The sequence below is a fragment of the Ostrinia furnacalis genome, unplaced genomic scaffold (genome assembly GCF_004193835.3).
Source record: "Ostrinia furnacalis isolate ACB-3 unplaced genomic scaffold, ASM419383v2 OfSCF3317, whole genome shotgun sequence".
NCBI classification, from domain to species: Eukaryota; Metazoa; Arthropoda; class Insecta; order Lepidoptera; family Crambidae; genus Ostrinia; species Ostrinia furnacalis.
The window spans coordinates 146,286-166,352 of NW_021133556.1; the positions used below are offsets into that span (position 1 = coordinate 146,286).

Below are 20,067 nucleotides of genomic sequence, written 5' to 3' on the forward strand. Positions count from 1 at the left end.
AGTCCCTAGCGAATAGCTACCCTCACTGTTCCCACTAACCTGGCTCGATAGGACTTTCGGCTCGCGCGGTTTCCGTGACACGAGCGAACCATCGTTGCCTGTATACACATTCCAATCCTTACCGAGTGCATGCTTTACTCAATCCCGACCTGCGGTAGCAATCCCGCTGCCACCCTTCCTGGATTCCTCCCCACTCGCCACGTAGGTCCCAAGCCTTTTTACCTTTGGTACTCGAACCCCCACTTCGTTGACCTCGGTTACCGATTTGGTGAGCGGACCATCCTACCCCCCTAGTTTATAAGTATCCAAACTAACACTTGCTAAACCTCGCACAGGGCGCCGCCCCTCTCGCGGATACGTAAACTAGTCTCGGGACGCGAACCGGGCGCGTCGCTATCCCTCTTGTTTGTGACGCGCCCTGCGACGCATCGACAGCCCTAGCACCGAGCGCGGAGATTTTGACAACCCTACGGCTGCGCGGCCGCACGCCGCACGGACCGAGTTAATATAAGAGACGGCGGCGACCGCGGGCGCCTAGCATTCGCTCGGGAGCCATCGTAACAGCCAGACGATCGCGCGCGCGTCTACGGCTAATTACGCAAGAGTCCCTAGCGAATAGCTACCCTCACTGTTCCCACTAACCTGGCTCGATAGGACTTTCGGCTCGCGCGGTTTCCGTGACACGAGCGAACCATCGTTGCCTGTATACACATTCCAATCCTTACCGAGTGCATGCTTTACTCAATCCCGACCTGCGGTAGCAATCCCGCTGCCACCCTTCCTGGATTCCTCCCCACTCGCCACGTAGGTCCCAAGCCTTTTTACCTTTGGTACTCGAACCCCCACTTCGTTGACCTCGGTTACCGATTTGGTGAGCGGACCATCCTACCCCCCTAGTTTATAAGTATCCAAACTAACACTTGCTAAACCTCGCACAGGGCGCCGCCCCTCTCGCGGATACGTAAACTAGTCTCGGGACGCGAACCGGGCGCGTCGCTATCCCTCTTGTCATAGTAGATTTGCAATTGTGGAATAACTTGTTCATTATTTAAATAATAGTAATTTAGAGTCAGTGAAACTAGAATAAGTAAACTATTGTGGAACCTGAGTGCCATTGTGTTATTGATTGTGCGTTTCCTTGGTCAAATATCCCTGTACACATCCCTCATCGCAGAAGGCGAACTGGGACTTAGTACTAAACAGCGGGGTGTCAGACTGAGCTAGCTAAGACGCCCCGTTGCAATGTCAAGCACCAGAAGGAGCCCTAGGGCTCCTGTGTGATCAGAGTGACGCCGGCTGGTCTTTCAGCAGATCAAGGAAAGACACCAGAGTTCTTCCAAAGAACTCCTCGAGTAGTATGGGAGCCTGGTACTTCTGATACATTCAAGTGATAGTAGGAGCCCTAGGGCTCCTCTGTTACAAAGGTAACACCGGCTGATCTGTCTTTTTGTCTCTCTCGTGTCTTTTTGGGTCTGCCCCCCCCCCCCCTTTTTTATCTGCTCCACCGCAATAAACCCCCTTAACCAATCCCTTTTTTTTACCTTGCCATGTGGTCTGAGCAGCTCGGCCAATCGTCGCAGCGCGGGCTGCACGCCGGCCGCGGCGATGTCGCACTTGGAGACGACCGCGAAGAAAGGCAGGTCCAGCGCGAGCAGGAGCCCTAGGTGCTCCTCTGTTATGCGGGTGACAGCCTATACTGTACTGCACAGAATTCTTACTAGATTTTGAGAACTCCTCGAGTAGTATGGGAGCCTAGTACTTATGTGACTTACAGTATACCCTTGGTAGCTTTTAAGTAAGATTCCGAGAACTCCTTGTGTAGTATGGGAGCCTGGTACTTCTGACACATTAGTCAGTGTCAGTAGGAGCCCTAGGGCTCCTCTGTGACCAGAGTGACGCCGGCTGGTCTTTCAGCAGATCTTGATCTGCTGAAAGACTCAGATGTCTTTCCTTGGAAAGACATCTGAGTTCTTCAAAAGAACTCCTTGTGTAGTATGGGAGCCTGGTACTTTTGAGATATTAGTCAAGCGCCAGAAGGAGCCCTAGGGCTCCTCTGATACAAGGGTGACGCCGACTGGTCTGTCAGCAGATCAAGGAAAGACAACTGAGTTCTTCCAAAGAACTCCTCGAGAATATGAGAGCCTGGTACTTCTGATACATTACTCAAGTGATAGTAGGAGCCCTAGGGCTCCTAGGTGACACCGGCTGATCTGTCTTTTTTTGTCTCTCGTGTCTTTTTGGGTCTGCCCCCCTCAAATAACCCCCCTTTTTACCTTCCCGTGTGGTCTGAGCAGCTCGGCCAACCGTCGCAGCGCGGGCTGCACGCCGGCCGCGGCGATGTCGCACTTGGAGACGACGGCGAAGAAAGGCAGGTCCAGCGCTAGCAGGAGCCCTAGGTGCTCCTCTGTTATGCGGGTGATACCGGCTGTGGCTGATATCTGGAACAATTTCAAAGGCTAATTAATTCCATCACCGTTGGACCAGGCGCAGGTGATTTAGGTCATAGGCAGGCCGACATTATCGACATTCCACCAGCTCGCACTAAGGTGGGTTGCTCTATTTTACTTTAACTTTAACAAACGTCAAAAGTATGTCAAACTCCATACAAAAAACACCGGTTATATTATAGTCACGGTCAAAATAAGATAGTACAACTCGGCCTAAGTGTGTCACTAACTATAAACAAAATACCTGCCTTGTTATGCAGAAAATAAAATCGTTGTCAAACTTCAATGAGGGCTATCGTTTTTATAGCCTGACCAGGAACATAAAAACCCTGGCATAGAGGCGCGTCAATTGCATTTGATAGTGCAACACTGAGTACAGTCGTACCTGTGTTAAATTAATAGGCTAACTTTATGTATCAAGATTCAGGATTACGGGCTAATTTGATATTTTCATAAATTAACGAAAAAATATTATTATAGGTAACCTGGTTTAAATAAATTAAATGAAACCTTCAATCGAGCTAGTAGGATTTATTTTATTATTCATCAATAATCAAATTCAGAACTTGAATATTCAACTGCAATGTCTGCTCATGAACGCTTCAAACTCGGTACTTCTTTCCCAATTCCATAAAATTCAACACTTAGAAAGTGATAAAAATCTTCAAAATAGGTAGTTGAAACAAACCACAGCTAATTTTCATAGTGGACTGTACTATACGATAAACATGTCAGTCAATTTGACAACCTTTGTCGGAAACATTATTCAATGAAAATATTGTCCGAACTCTTAGTATTTCTCTTCGACAAATACATACTTTAACACATTGTGAACCACTTTTCTTTCACGACTATAAAAAGATTTTAGCAATTTAATTCACAAAATCAATTGCGCACATTTAAAATAAAGTTTGTTTACACTTTGACAGCAATAGACTGACATGCAAGGTGACATGTCAATGAAGTTTTCAGTTACTGTTGCCATTAAAAGAAATTAGTACCATTAGTTTTCCGCAACATGGCGAGGGTTTTTATGTTCCTGGTCGGGCTATAACAGTTGGCACCCCTGGCGATTGACAGGACCTTACTCTACAGTGGCGCCATCTTGATGAGTGCAAATGCGATAGTCCTCCTACCACTTAGCGCTCACCAGTTGGTGCCACTGTCATCGCTACTAGCAAGTGACAGGACCTTACTCTACAGTGGCGCTAACTGGTGAGCGCTAAAACGATAGCCCTCATTGGCAGTGGGCGGGGCACATGACTAGTAGCTACCACGGAGGAGAAAACGCAATGCAAGCTTCTCTCGGTGGACCGACGATTTAGTTAAGACCACGGGAAGCGCCCGAATGAGGCAGCACAGGAGAACTCTGAGTGAGGCCTTTGTCCAGCACAGTTACATTATTGGACCCGGATTTGCGTGAGAGCTTAACCTCTTCGAGGCTTATGGACGACTGGTACTTTCATACCGTTATTAGACACTTTAGGACCTAGAATTCTAGTCTAGACTTACCAGCAGCATTGCCCAATGTGGACAGTACCCAGACAGGCCGTGTGTGTAGTGTCGTCCGCTGGTACTTGCTGTGTCCTGCTAAATCCAGGAAAGACACCAGCTTGGCAGATCTCTCACTACTTTACCCAGAATTCCTCTAGTCTTATGATCGCCTGGTACTTATCTAACATTATTTAATGTATTGGATCTGGATTTGCGTGTCTCTTGTGTTTAAACTCTTCCAAGCTTATGGACGCCTGGTACTGTCGTCCCCTTATAAGACACTTAGGACCTAGATTGCCTGTTTTTTTACCTAGATTCTTTGCCTAGACTTACCAGCAGCATGGCCCAGTGAGGACAGTATCCAGACAGGCCGTGTAGCGTCATCCGCTGTTACTTTAAACTCTCCTAGGCTTAGTATTGCCTGTTTTTGGACCTAGATTCGTTGTCTAGACTTACCAGCAGCATGGCCCAATGTGGACAGTACCCAGACAGCCCGTGTAGCGTAGTCCGCTGATACTTGCTGTGTCCCGCTAGATCCAAGAAAGACACCAGCTTAGCTGATCTCTCACTACTTTATTCAGAACTCCTATAAGTGTTATGGGCGCCTGGTACTTACCCAACATTAACTAATGTATTGCACCTGTAGCGTAGTCCGCTGATATTTGCTGTGTCCCGCTAGATCCAGGAAAGAAACCAACTCCTTTACTCTAGAACTCCTCTAGTCTTATGGGAGCCTGGTACTTTTGAAACATCAGTTGTGATTTGCGCGTCTCTTGTGTTTCACTCTTCCAAGCTTATGGACGCCTAGTACTTTCATCCCCTTATAAGACACTTTGGACCTAGGTTGCCTGTTTTTTTACCTAGATTCTGTGTCTAGACTTACCAGCAGTATGGCCCAGTGGGGACAGTACCCAGACAGGCCGTGTAGCGTCGTCCGCTGATATTTGCTGTGTCCTGCTAGATCCAGGAAAGAAACCAACTCCTTTGCTCTAGAACTCCTCTAGCCTTATGGGCGCCTGGTACTTATCTAACATTAGTTAATGTTTAAACTCTTCCAGGCTTATGGACGCCTGGTACTGTCATACCCTTAGGACCTAGATTTTTTGCCTAGACTATTTGTCTAGACTTACCAGCAGCATGGCCCAGTATCCAGACAAACCGTGTAGCGTCGTCCGCTGTTACTTTAAACTCTCCTAGGCTTATGGACGCCTGGTGCTTTCGTCCCCTTATGGACCTAGGTTGCCTGTTTTTTTACCTAGATTCTGTGTCTAGACTTACCAGCAGCATGGCCCAATGTGGACAGTACCCAGACAGGCCGTGTAGCGTAGTCCGCTGATATTTGCTGTGTCCCGCTAGATCCAGGAAACACCAGCTCCTTTACTCTAGAACTCCTCTAGTCTTATGGGCGCCTGGTACATACCCAACATTAGTTAATGAATTGGACCTGGATTTGCAAGTCTCTTGTGTTTAAACTCTTCCAGGCTTATGAGCGCCTGGTACTTCCATAACCTTAGGACCTATATTGCCTGTTTTTTACCTAGATTCTGTGTCTAGACTTACCAGCAGGCCGTGTAGCGTCGTCCGCTGGTACTTGCTGTATCCCACTAGATCCAGGAAACACCAGCTCCTTTACTCTAGAACTCCTCTAGTCTTATGGGCGCCTGGTACTTATCTAACATTAGTTAGTATCTGGATTTGCGTGTCTCTTGTTTTAAACTCTTCCAGTCTTATGGGCGCCTGGTACTTCCATAACCTTAGGACCTAGATTGCCTGTTTTTACCTAGATTTTGTGTCTAGACTTACCAGCAGCATGGCCCAATGTGGACAGTACCCAGACAGCCCGTGTAGCGTAGTCCGCTGATACTTGCTGTGTCCTGCTAGATCCAGGAAAGACACCAGCTTGGCAGATCTCTCGCCAATACGCTCCGCTGTCATCAGTTCCGAACATCCGTAGTTCACCACGTTACCCTGTTATTGAGAAAAAACTTTTAAAAAGTGTAACCCAACTGAAAAAGAACTAAAGGTAGGTAGTTTAATTTAAAAACCCCAACGCAAAAAGATCTACGAAAGTTTAAAAAGCAGAGAATAAGGTTGCTATAGGTCTAGCGCTTAACTTAGTCAGTGCTTGCGATAGGGGAGCGGCATGGGAGGGTGTTTCAGGGTCGTCAAACGTCAGCGAGACTTCAGAATTGTATGCTTTGTCACGTCATAATATGTCAATGTCAACCCTCCCGTGCCGCTCCCATACTTTAACTCGGGCACTGACTGTGTTAAACGCTAGACCTATAGCAAACCTTAGTTTTTCTTTTAATTTTTTTTTTGCAAAAGGTTGATAATTAAACTTGACCTTCACTGGTTGCGTTATTGGCGGTCAAGCTGTAGATCCTGGCTACACAGGAGTTGCAGGTAAGAATCATCATCATCATCTTCATTTCAGCCACAGGACGTCCACTGCTGAACATAGGCCTCCCCCAATGCTTCCCATATTGCCGGTTGGTAGCGGCCTGCGTCCAGCGCCTTCCTGCTACCTTAGCAGGTGGGAACGAGAGGTGGGAATAGTACCGTTTGTTGTCTCACCTGAGCATCGAAGCCGAGTATCTCGTGGCTAAGTGAAGAAGTGCGACCGCTCTTAACTTCATGCAAGTGCCGGAACATGTTCAGACGAGCACTGCCTCGGCCGTTGTCCAATTCACCTGATTAAGAAGAAATAATTACATAAAACAAGTTCAAAATTAGGCTAGTTACTAGTCTGGTCTGCGAGCACGTAGAATTTTGTCCAATGAACCCAAGCTACCCATCCTTATCGCTCGCACGTACTAATTATGTTGCTATCGCGCTCGCACACTCACTGCGGGCGCCCGTCGCACAGTCGCGACAGCAATATAATTCCGCGCGAGCGATAAGGATGGGTAGCTTGGGGGGATTACTAATGTTTGGCCAAAAAACGTTTCCCAAATTATCACATCGCAAACAACGTTTCGCAAATTTTCATTTGGCAAAACAACTTATTGCAAACTTTTAATTCGCAAATGTCGTTTTTGGCATATTATTGTTTAGCAAATTATTGTTTGGCAAAGTATGTTTTGCCAAATGTTTCATTTGGCAAAAATACTTCACGATAAACTATTTACAAAACAATTTGATTGGTGCATAGAATGGAATACAAATTAGCTTGTGGTTATTATTTTGTTTAGTGGGTAGTTAATATAATTTTTTTTCTAAATAAATTTTCACATTTCATTCTTTTTATCGAAATTTCCAAATGATTCATTAACAATAGAGATGATTCTAGCGCTCGGCGGCCGCTGCCGCGGCACGCTTCGCTCGCCTTCGCGCATTAAGGGTCACTGTTCTAACCTAACCTAACCTACTATTTTCTACAATACCTACTTTTTGCAACCATACTATTTTCTGCAATCTCTCTGTTTTACATAAAATTATTGTGAAAACCATGACCACGTGCCTTATGCTTTGATTTGTAGGTAACGGTGGGTACTCGTAAGTATGTGAAGTGTCAATTTGACCAAGCAAATTATTTGGGATATAATATTTGGCAAAATAAAACATTTGCTATATAAACATTTGCCAAGTAAAATTTGGCCAAATGTTAATTTGACCAAATGAATTAGTTGCGAAAAGTACAGTTGCTAAAAGTTTATTTGGGAAATGAAACTTTGGCGATAAGTTGTTTGCGAAGTGAAATTTGGCGAAAAGTAATTTGGCCAAACGGAAGGATACCAGCTTGGGGTCATTGGACAAAATTCTACGTGCTTACAGACCGGGCTAGCATGACACAAAAGAAAACATCGAAAAGGCGCACGTATCTAAGATTTTTTTAGCAGCCCTGAAAACCCTGAAAAGCAGAAAAAATAGCAAAATTTTGGTACTTAATACACACAATTTATAATTTGCTCTAATTTTGAAGCTGAAGTGGCAATGGGCAGGGCATATAGTACGCAGAACTGACGGCCGATGGGGCAGCAAGGTTCTGGAGTAGAGGCCACTTGCTTGCAAGGACGTTTACCCCAAAAATGCACAATTGACCTCATAAAGATAGCAGGAAAACGCTGGATGCAGGCCGCTACCAACTGGTCATTATGGAAATCATTGGGGGAGGCCTATGTTCAGCAGTGGACGTCCTGTGGCTGAAATGATGATGATGATGATGATTAGCTCACCCTGAGTTAGCACTCCTACGAGGGTGGACTTGCCGGCTTCGTTCGCTCCCATTACTGCTACTCTTAGTTCCACGCTTTGTTGTGTGTCCGCTAGCTGCAATAAACATTCATTTATTTATTTATTTTTTTATTTATCTTTATTAAAGAAACATACAGCCTTGTTTGACACATGCAGCTTAAAATTAAGTGGGTTTATACATTGGCCTTTAAAGTTTCTAAAGCTAGGTTGTACAGTCAAAGTTGAAAAGGAGACAGATGTGTAGCATAATTTATGCATGCAAAAGAAAATATTAACATTAAAACATTATAAAAAATTAACATGGATACGCTAAAGATCAAGTAGATTGAAGGAGACGACGAAACTTCACAATTCGTTCATGAAAGATGTCTAAATGACAAAATGCTGTATTATATTTGTTAGTGTCATAATATTATTGACATCTTTTTTTTATTGGTTACAACTTCTTGTTGCTGGAATTGCTAGTATAAATTTTAATACAAAAACCGAGAAGCGGAGAAGTGGAGCATTGAAGCGGAGCGTCCAAAAAAACTCGTGGGCCAGCTCTGAGAAACATAGTTCACAACTCTGCTCCACATATCTTCTCCGCTTCCTAGATCCGCCACCTGTCTCCGCTCCGGCACCCACCTCCGTTCCGCTAACCTCCGCTCCACTCCGCTAGTCTCCGTTCCATTACTGTCACGACTCCGGCACCCGCCTCCGTTCCGCTTTGTAACCTAGCTACTTTCTCCACTCCGCTCCACCACCTGTCTCCGCTCCGCTACCTAGCTACTGTCTCCGCTCCACCACCGGTCTCGTCTCAGTTATTGTTGCCACTCCGTTTGTTTTTCGCTTCACTGCTATCTCCGCTCCGCTACCTGTCTCCGCTCCGCTATCTAGCTACTTTCTCCGCTCCACCACCTGTCTCCGATCCGCTATCTAGTTACTTTCTCCGCTCCGCCACCAGTCTGCACTCCGCTATCTAGTAACTTTCTCCGCTCCGCTCCTATCTCCGCCACCAGTCTCCACTCCGCTACCTAGCTACTGTCTCCGCTCCGCTACCTATCTACTGTCTCCGCTCCGCTATATAGCTACTTTCTCCGCTCCACTCCGCTACCTAGCTACTCCCTCCACTCCACTATCTAGTTACTTCTCCACTCCGTCACCCGTCTCCGTTCCGCAACTTAGCTACTCTCTCCACTCTGCTACCTGTCTCTACTCCGCATTCTAGTTACTGTCTCCGCTCCACTCCTATCTCCGCCACCTCTCTCCGCTCCGCTATCTCGTTACTTTCTTCACTCCGCTCCTGTCTCCGCCCCGCAATTTAATTACTCTCTCCGCTCCGTTACCTAGCTACTGTCTCCGCTCCGCTATCTAGTTACTTTCTCCACTCCGCCCCTATCTCCGCCACCTGTCTCCGCTCCGCTCAAGTGTCTCCGCTCCGCTACCTAGCTCCTGTCTCCGCTCCGCTAGCCTCCGCTGCACTCTAGTATTTCCACTCCGCTCTAGTGTCTCCACTCCGCCACCAGTCTCCGTTCCGCTATCTAGTAACTTTCTCCGCTCCGCTATCTCCGCTCTGCTCAAGTGTCTCCGCCACGCTACCTAGCCACTGTCTCCGCTCCGCTAGCCTCCGCTCCACTCTAGTATTTCCGCTCCGCTCTAGTGTCTCCGCTCCGCTCTAGTGTCTCCGCTCCGCTCCGCTCTAGTGTCTCCACTCCGCCACTTGTCTCCGCTCCGCTACCTAGCTACTGTCTCCGCTCCGCTCAAATGTCTCCGCTCCGCTACCTAGCTACTGTCTCCACTCGTCTCCGCTCCACTCAACTGTCTCCGCTATCTAGCTACTTTCTCCGCTCCGCTACTTAGCTACTGTCTCCGCTCCGCTACCTAGCTACTGTCTCCACTCGTCTCCGCTATCTAGCGACTGTCTCCGCTCCGCCACCACTCTCCGCTACGCTACCTAGGTACTGTCTCCGCTCCGCTCGAGTGTCTCCGCTCCGCTCGAGTGTCTCCGCTCCACTCAAGTGTCTCCGCTCCGCTATCTAGCTACTGTCTCCGCTCCGCTAGTCTCTGCTCCGCTCTAGTGTCTCCGCTCCGCCACCGGTCTCCGCTCCGCTACCTAGCCACTCTCTCCGCTCCGCTCCGCTATTCTCCGCTCCGCTCACCTTCCTGACGTAGACCTCGGCGACGGCGCGGTGCGGCGCCACGCGTCTCGCCGTCACGTGCGTCAGAGTCGCGTCCAGTGTGGCCGCCATCTTGCGGAGAGAGTGCAGCGAGGCCCTGAGGGCTCTCGCTCGGAGTCCTCGAAGCGCTCCGCAATCGCGGACGCCTAACACGTAGACTGCGCTACCGCCGCCGGAGCGGAGACGCCATTTTAGCTGCAAGAAAGAAAAAAATGATATGTTAAAAAATACTGTGAAGTAGTCAAAATCCGTTAAGTTTTATCGTAAAAGAGCAAACACTCACAAACGTTCACATTTATAACATTAACTAACGGCCGCTCGCGACTTCGTACGCGTGGATCCCGTTTTACCCCCTTAGCGGTGAATCCTTTCTTAGCGGATGCCTACGTCATAACATCTACCTGCATGCCTTTCAGCCCGATCCGTCCAGTGGTTTGGGCTGTGCGTTGATAGATCACTATGTCAGCTGTCAGTCAGTCACTTTTGAGTTATATAAATTTTCGGGTACAAACATAGGCGAAGTAGACCGTTCAGATCATAGTATCGACATTATAAGACTAGTCATCATCATCATCATTTTAGCCACATATTTAGAAGATGGGAATAGCTTATTTATTATCTAATTTTCTAGGACCAATGAAAATAGTCGCTCGGCTTAATACAGGGTGTAATTTTTATACTCGATCAAAAAGGATCAAAGACAATAACTTTCTTAAAGCGAATTCTACAGGAAACATAGGTACATGAAAGTTGGAAGACCTCTCGGTCGAAACTCCCTTTCAAATCATTTTCTCGATCGATTATCACGCATGATAACGTTTTCTCGAACCAAAACCAATTTGACGGTACCGCTTCTCGATTTAAACTCGCTCACAAATCGTTTCCTCGAACCAAAAAACCATCGATGGTACCGTATCTCGATCCGTATCCGCTACCGTAGGCGCTGGATGCAGGCCGCTACCAACCGGGCGATGTGGATGTCATTGGGGGAGGCCTATGTTATATGTTAACCGCCTCTGTGGTCAGGTAAGACCACCTGCTTCAGACGCAGAGGTCCCGGGTTCGATTCCCAGTGTGGGCAGAATTTTCTGTTCGGTTTGGTTGGTGGTAGGGTTTGTTCTAAGTCCGCCTGGCTAGCTACCACCATCTTACCCAAGTCTGTCGCCATAACAACAATGTAAACAGCATTGTTGTGTTCCGGCAGTTAGAGGTAAGATAGCCAGTTGAGGATTCCGGGTGAAGCTCGCTTCCACCTTCGGCCTGATCATCACTTACCATCAGGTGAGATACATGCCAAGAGCTTCCTCGTTGTGGATAAAAAAAATGTTCAGCAGTGGACATCCTGTGGCTGAAATGATGATGATGAACTCGCGTACCTGTGTCACCAAATGCTGGAATCTTCTCTCGCACGGCGCTACGAGCTGTAGTTTGTACTCCACGTTCCCGAAGCGAGGCTCTGGTGGTAGACTGCCGTACACTTCCTCGCTTGAATCGTCAGGTTCTGACGACCTGAGGAGATAAACGTGAATAGAATACAGGGTGTCCCAAATTTTGTATATTCAAATTCCAATTAAAATTAAAATGATGTATGTCACACTGACACTAGCTCGGACTGACGCATCGAACAGGCCTAAAATATCTACAGAAAAGTATCATAGCTTTTGAGATATTATGACAAATTTTAGTTAATAGTGACTGAGTTTTTTGCGCTGCTTCTTCTCAGCACTGGCCCATTTTTGTTCCGAAGCAGTGGTACTGGTAGGGTTAATACTGGAACGTGTAAAAGTGCTTTAAGCCTAATTGTAATAATAAATTGAGTTTTGTGAGTGTCTAGTTATTAATGTCGATAATAGATAAGTTTCATTTTCGAAATATTATGACCGATATTATATTTAGTTTTAGCGCATATTGAGATATGCCCGATATGTAAGTGCCTGAGGTATGGGAATGTTTTTTGTTACGTCAAATGTCAGCGAGATTTCAGGTTTGTATACTCTGTCATTTCATTATATTTCAATGTCACCCCACCCATGCCGCTCCTATATCTCAGGCACTGTCTCTGTTACAACGCTAGGACTATAGTCCGGGCGCCGAGCACGTAGAATTTCGTCCAAAGACCCCAAGCTACCCATCATTATCACTCGCGCGTAATTATATTGCTGTCGCGCTCGCACACTCACTGCAGCCGCCCATCGAACAGTCGCGAAAGAAGAAGACGAAATTCTACGTGCTCGGCAACCGGGATTTAGACCTATAATATTCTTTAAAAAAAAAATGCACTCACGTGTCATCAAAAGAGTCCTCCAAATCATCAGAACTATAAAAGAAGTCATTCTCCAACTCCTCCGTATTGAAATCTCCCGCCAAATACATGTCATCTTTTAGCCCCACTTTTTCTAACTTATCTATCACCTTATAGACAGTTTTGTCGTAGTCTTCTTTCTTATTACTTTTGTCAGTTAGATCGTTGACGTTTTTTCCGATATTTTCGTCGCAAATTTTAGATACTGAGGACTGGTTGTTCCAGCTAGTAGGGTTTGGGTCTTCGGTCCAAGCTTGTGATGAAGGTAAGTCTTTTGCTGGAGATATTTTGTTCTTTTTCCGTCGATTCTTGCGGCCGGAGTTGCGCCTTTTGGGCTTCTTGTCGTCTTTGTCTGGAAAGAGCGGGTTTTGATGAGTATTCTATACGAGTACAGTAGTTTAGGAATATCTCTAAAGTGGTAAAGGTATTAAGACAAAAAAATGTAGGAAAAGTAAAATAGACAAAAATGGACAGGAAAAAAATTAAGAAAAAGAAAATAAACAAATATGGAAATAGAGTAAAAAGGGAATAACAGAAATTACAGTGAAATAAGTAAGTACTAAAAAGAAACCAGGGAAAAAATGGAAATAGAAATAAAACAGGTGAAGAAGGAAAAATTAAAATAAGATTGAAACAGAAAAAACAGTAACACGACTTGACACGACATGACAACGTATACTTGTGAGGTACAAAACTCTAATACCGCGATGCAGGTTTGTAGGCGCGGTAGCGTATGCCAGTCATTGTATGTATCACAGCGCCATCTATTAGGCGATGATGACGCCACAAACTACGCTACTTGGTGGACCGACGACCTAGCGGGAAGCACCTAGATGCGGGCAGCGCAGGACCATTCTGGGAGGGTCTCGTTCTTGTGACTTCTGCGGCCTAGGTGGACCGACGACCTTGAGGCCTCGATGGACCGACGACCTGGCGGGAAGCACCTGGATACGGGCAGCGTAGGACCAGTCGTTATGGGGAGGATTTTGTCCAGCAGTGGACAGCACTAGCTTGAAACGAGTGTGCCAATTGATGCCATCTTGGTTTTCCTTATATACTTTTCAGGGAAAAAAACTCTGACACCGCGATGCAGGTTTGTAGGCGCGGCAGCGTATTCCATAGTAACTCACGAGTCAGCGCCATCTATTAGGTGACTATAGAGCTATCTCCTACCTTCGTCCTTCTTGTTGACCTCGATGTAGCTCTCGATATAGCTGCCGTCCTTCACGAGCAGATCAGTGCTGAGCTCAGGCTCGCAGAGGAAAGACGATTCTTCTGGGAGCCTTTCGTTCTTGTGGCTTATGCGGCCTAGGTGGACTGACGACCTTGCAGCCTCGACGGACCGACGACCTTGCGGCCTCGATGGACCGACAACCTGGCGGTAAGTACCTGAATGCGGGCAGCGCAGGACCATTCTGGGAGGGGGTCTTGCGTTCTTGTGACTTCTGCGGCCTACTAGGTGGACCGACAACCATGCGGCGTCGATGGACCGACGACCTTGCAAGCCTTGGTGGACCGACGACCTGGCTAAGCACCTGGATGCGGGCAGCGCAGGACCATTCTGGGAGGGTCTCGCGTTCTTGTGACTTCTGCGGCCTAGGTGGACCGACGACCTTGCGGAGGCCTTTGTCCAGTAGTGGACAGCACTAGCTTGAAACGAATATGCCAATTGATTTTTTTTTTTTTGAAGGGTCGCGCGCTGGTAGCTTGAGGAGCTTTTCCAGCTTCACCGGGCAGAGTGGCGAGTACAGAAGGTACTCTAGCCGTTTGGCGATCGTCGGTGCGCGTGCCGACGTGGCCGAGTGTGGGCTTCGCGAAGCGAAGCCCAGGCTCGTCCGCGTCGGTCGCAGACCGACGTTCGCGATCGGGCCGTATCGAGCGCATAAGGCGCCCGATCAGTGGCGAACCCAACTAGAGGGTTGCCCACCGCGGTGTTGGACCAAAGTCCAGCCTACGGCGGGCTCACTCTAGTGGGCCCGATCGAGGGGGGACTACGGACGCGGCCTGAGGGCGCCACGGTAGGCTCGGACCTCGGCTCAGGCCGTGTCCGGGGGACGGATTGGGGTGCCAATTGATACCATCTTGGTTTTCCTTATATACTTTTCAGGGTAAAAAACTTTGATACCGCGATGCAGGTTTGTAGGCGCGGTAGCTTATTCCATAGTAACTCATGAGTCAGCGCCATCTATTAGGTGACTATAGAGCTATCTCCTACCTTCATCCTTCTTGTTGACCTCGATGTAGCTCTCGATATAGCTGCCATCCTTCACCAGCAGATCAGTGCTGAGCTCAGGCTCGCAGAGGAAAGACGATTCCTCTGGGAGCGTCTCGTTCTTGTGGCTAATGCGGCCTAGGTGGACTGACGACCTTGCGGCCCCGATTGACTGACGACCTTGCGGCGTCGATGGACCGACGACCTTGCGGTCTCGGTGGATCGACGGCCTTGCGGCGTCAGTGGACCGAAGACCTTGCGGTCTAGGTGGACCGACGACCTTGCGGCCTCGGTGGACAGACGACCTTACGCGGCGTCGGTGGACCGACGACCTTAACGGCCTCGGTGGACTGACGACCTTGCGGGCTCGATGGATTGACGACCCAAGACGATTCCTCTGGGAAGGCCTCGTTCTTGTTGCTAATGCGGCCTAGATGGACAGATGACCTTGCGGCCTCGGTGGACCGACGACCTAGCGGGAAGTACCTGAATGCAGGTCCATTCTGAGAAGGTCTCGCGTTCTTGTGACTTCTGCGGCCTAGGTGGATCGACGACCTTGCTAGCCTTGGTGGACCGACGACCTGGCGGAAAGTACCTGAATGCGGGCAACGCAGAACCATTCTGGGAGGGCCTCGCGTTCTTGTGTCTTCTGCGGCCTAAGTGGACCGACGACCTGGCGGGAGGCACCTGGATGCGGGCAGCGCAGGACCGGTAGTTATGGGGAGGCCTTTGTCCAGCAGTGGACAGCACTAGCTTGAAACGAGTGTGCCAATTGATACCATCTTGGTTTTCCTTATATACTTTTCAGGATAAAAAACTTTGATACCGCGATGCAGGTTTGTAGGCGCGGCAGCGTATTCCATAGTAACTCATGAGTCAGCGCCATCTATTAGGTGACTATAGAGCTATCTCCTACCTTCATCCTTCTTGTTGACCTCGATGTAGCTCTCGATATAGCTGCCGTCCTTCACCAGCAGATCAGTGCTGAGCTCAGGCTCGCAGAGGAACGACGATTCCTCTGGGAGGGTTTCGTTCTTATGGCTGCGGCGGCCTCGGCGTCTGCCTGTTGAGAAAGCAACACATTTAGGATTTTTGTATTTAATATGAAAAAACTTGGAATAAAAATATTGCTTTTGTGCAAGGCGGCGGTTCACTTTAAAGGTTCGGACAAACCAACGCGTGCAGCGATGGCGATGGCGATGGCGACCACTGCGCGTGCAAAAGTTGTTTCACACTGCCGCGACCGCGATGGCGATCACTGCGCGTGCAGGTTGTCACTGTCACCACAACTGTCACGCATATTGTCAATCACGCCTATTCGGCAAAATTGAAACTGAATTAAATGATTTGTTTGGAGCTTTTGATGCAATTGAGACAGTGGAAACACTTTTTCACTCTAGTTTATTCAGGCGGCCATATATTTTATAATGAGACAGGATTACATGCGGTATAGGTAGTAGGTATTGTTTACTCATAACCAAGCTATAGTCCCTAGAGCCCTAACAATACCTTTTGATTAGATTTAAAGAAAGGTTTGATAGGAAGGAGGACTGCACTAAGGCTTTCTTGGCCTCAGTGGGAGAAATGAAACACAAAGCGGACGGTTGATATCTGGTTTATTACTGTTATGCTATTGCTATATACAAGATTTACATAATGTACACAATTCAATGTGTCCAGTCCAATGTGCCGTCGGTGTAGAGTGCCTACGGTGCACGTTCGTTCAGGGTTCATGGGCCAGTCGGCTAGCATGTTGTAGGTCGCGGTCGATGCTGATGTGCTCGTACAGTATCCTTATGGGCAAGTAAGATTATAACCAATTCATCTTTTTCCTTGAGGGAAAAAAATTGCCCCCATTACCTTTTACCATTGTCGTTCTTATCGTTAAATCGCACAAAACTACATATAACTCAACACAACATCTATCAAAATCAATTTTCATTTTCATTTTTGGTGCAACAGTCATCTTGACATTTACTTTTTTTAAGGCAAATGAAATTACATTATGCACCCAAACCACAGAGTACATAATAGTCCAAATATCTTTTTTGTCTTCAATAATAACCCAAAAATACAAAAAGACATCAGTTTTGATCAACTAGGTGTTTCTAGTGGCACTAAATTAACGACTGAGACGTTTGATGACTTTAATTAGGTTTTTATTTATGGCATAGGTACTTAGAATTGCTCTAGGGCCTTTGAGAAAGCTGCAGACATGTACATTCTCAATTATTTTGTTCTGCAGATAATATCCCAATTTTATTTATGAAGTTGAAGAAGCAGGTTCTCGAGAAAACTAGAATAATTTGTTTATTTCCAAAAAATAAATTCTGATATTGATACTTTATTCTGAAACCTTTTTATTATTCAAGTAGGTCAGACTAGTGGTATGTTATGAATAATTCATTTTTATTGTGTAAAAACTTTTTAACAGATCCTACTTACTATTTATTACATCGATTTTAAAAAACAGAAACGTCACAGTGACAAATGTCGCGATGGTCGCTGATCGCTGCGTGCAGACGCTGCATAGATCGCCGCGACCAATGACAGGACGCGTTGATGTGAACACATCGCTACAAATTCATACACGCTGTCTGGTCGCCATCGCCATCGTCATCGTGCACGCCGGCTGCACGCGTTGGTCTGGTCTAACCTTAACTGATCTGAACATTGATCGTAGATTTTTCAGATAATCTATAGTCTGGTCGCCGAGCACGTAAAATTTGTCGCGCTCGCACACTCACTGCGGGCGCCAGTCGCACAGTCGCGTAAGGATGGGTAGCTTGGGGTCATTGGACAAAATTCTACGTGCTCAGAGACCGGGCTTTAGATAAAATTAAATTACAATTAAGTGCCATCCCACATAAATCAAGCATTTTTCCGGGATAAAGGTAATCTACATACATACTTATAGAATTCTCGAACCCCTTTACTACTTTTTCTAACTTATCTACCACGCATGTGCTACTACTGTGCAAAAATCATGTCAGTATCTTTCTCTATGGAAATAAAAACAAATATATCCCACAGGAATCGTACGTTTTTTTGTTATTCCAAACAATGGTCTATTAGATTTTACATTCGGCTTCGCCCACGTACGGACAGAACATATACTATGTTCTTCAGAGATCAAATGTAGGATTTAAATGGTGGAAGAATTTAATTAATATCATCCAGATCCGTTCTGCCGTTCCGACGTGATTCACTAACAAACATCTATCCAAATCTTGCATTAATTTTACCTTTAGGCGGCGCGTGCGCGTCAGCTTTCTTCTTGACGTTGTCCTGCTCTGTGCGGTGTTTCTTCCTGCTCTGGCCCTTGTTGGCTCCGTCCGAAGGGTCGAACAGGCTGAAGAAGGAATCCATGGCTCTGGAACAATCATCATCATCATCATTATCAGATCATGTAGTATCCATTGGAGGAGCACGAATCATCATTTAGTCTTCACTGCAGAAGCGTAACCTCTCTAACCCTTTTATACGGCAGTGGGAATATGGTTCCCACATATTGAACTTCCAAAATCTTTGACTCGTTACGCCCGTTAAAGAATTAATGAACAGTCAGCGTCAAATACAAGCAAATAAATCGCACCACCCGCGACAAGCACTTTCAAACGTATGCATCCCCACTTCACACCAATATTGGTACCATTCAAAAGCCTAGTTCTAAACTTCATTTCATTATAGGAAAGGTTTTTACCCCAAAAATGTTTCTTTAGAAGGATCCAGAGTCACTTCTTCAAAAAATAGATAGTTACGCTTGAGCCAACTTTTATGGCTATAAAACTGTTAAGTTGGGATTAATCGCCATCCATCTGTTAAAGAGGACACGTGTGATCATTATTTGGTTTTATAACCATAAAATTTGGTCTAATTGATCCCAGAGGTGAGCCCAAATTGAGGTCTATTTTCAAGTCACATTTATGGTATATGTTAATCATTTATTTAGAAATAAAATGTATTTTTCTTTAAGGATATTTATTGGGCTTTCACCAATATTGTTGGGGTACCATAATTGTGTCAGAAGAAAATCTTTAAAGTTCGCGTCGCGGAAGGTGCGGTTTATTTGATGTTGAGTGTATTTGGAACCAACTATACCAGATGCAAACGAAGAATGTGATTTATTAAATTCCTATCCTCTCCTTGGATTGTCTGCAAGAGATGGCTTCCTAGCGATAACACCGCCTAAATTATGCCATTTCGATTTGGTATTTTTTTATGTCTATTTTGTGTGGTGTACAATAAATTATAAAATATTTTATCTTTCTGTTCCTTTAACTGTCTATTTACTAAAATAATTCCCTTATATGAAAAAATCATTTCAATAACAACATTTCATTTATTCAAGTTGTTTATAAAAAAAAACATTTAATTTAGCGAAAACAACACAAAACAATACCTCTTCTTTGTTATAAACAATAATATTATGCTGTTTACCATTTATACACAATAAAACTAAAAACAGTTTTTTCACAAATCACTTTTCACACAAAAACAATAATGACTAACTTCAATCCGCATAAGTCAACTAGTCACTAACTTAAATCCAAACAAGTGTTATATTTATCAGATTTAATAATGATTTATCATAAATGATATTCTATTTATAACAATTAATTAATTATCAATTACACCATATCTAAAACTTATTGGAGATCTTCTGATAGCAAAATATCAATCCAAACTGATGCAATAAATGAATTAGTCAGAGATCGAGAACAAGCTCGCACGTAGGTATTTCCCGTTATGACAAAATTGATAATGTTGCGTCATAATTTTTAACTAGGGCATACGTTTTTGGGATTTTTGTTTTGAACTAAAAAAGGATTTAAAATTGAGTCATCATCATCATCATTTCAGCCATAGGACGTCCACTGCTGAACATAGACCTCCCCCAATGATTTCCTTAATGACCGGTTGGTAGCGGCCTGCATCCAGCGCTTTCCTGCTACCTTTAAGAGGTCGTCGGTAAAATTGAAGTGTCATTTTTTTAATAAAAAATAACTAACAGTCCCGTTAACCCCTCATGGTAAGCTAAATATGCTTATGTTAAGAGTGGGTATTTACATAATACAATAGTCAAGCGGCGCGGCGGCGATCGAACCCGCGTTCCTCGGATCCTAGCTCGACAACAGCATTGGGTTATTGTCTCTTTACACCATGATTGCGCCATGACTTTATGGCTTTAACACCGATAATTTCTCATAGATCTATCCAATTTTAAGAGTCCTGGGTTGGATTGTAAGGATATGG

At 45.8% G+C, this 20,067-nt stretch overlaps 1 protein-coding gene across 6 annotated transcripts in view; it reads right to left on the bottom strand.

Moving 5' to 3' along the window:
• The window catches only part of LOC114357650 (GTP-binding protein 2), a 35,533-nt gene extending 16,195 nt beyond the window's left edge, over positions 1–19,338 (bottom strand). For 2 of the 6 annotated variants that reach the window (XM_028311372.1, XM_028311369.1), the window contains exons 1-10: positions 19,252–19,269; positions 18,057–18,184; positions 15,728–15,874; positions 12,582–12,951; positions 11,674–11,806; positions 10,280–10,492; positions 8,120–8,213; positions 6,519–6,634; positions 5,745–5,909; positions 2,274–2,438 (exon numbers count right to left, since the gene is read on the bottom strand). In XM_028311372.1, coding sequence (XP_028167173.1) covers positions 2,274–2,438; positions 5,745–5,909; positions 6,519–6,634; positions 8,120–8,213; positions 10,280–10,492; positions 11,674–11,806; positions 12,582–12,951; positions 15,728–15,874; positions 18,057–18,180 — 1,527 coding nt within the window. In that variant the 5' untranslated portion in view covers positions 18,181–18,184; positions 19,252–19,269. Of the gene's footprint in view, positions 1–1,541; positions 1,671–2,273; positions 2,439–5,744; positions 5,910–6,518; positions 6,635–8,119; positions 8,214–10,279; positions 10,493–11,673; positions 11,807–12,581; positions 12,952–13,772; positions 13,893–14,814; positions 14,956–15,727; positions 15,875–18,056; positions 18,185–19,251 lie in introns of those variants that run through there. The other 4 variants (XM_028311371.1, XM_028311370.1, XM_028311374.1 and 1 more) reach the window with 4 other exon arrangements.
• Positions 19,339–20,067: the final 729 nt, after the last annotated feature.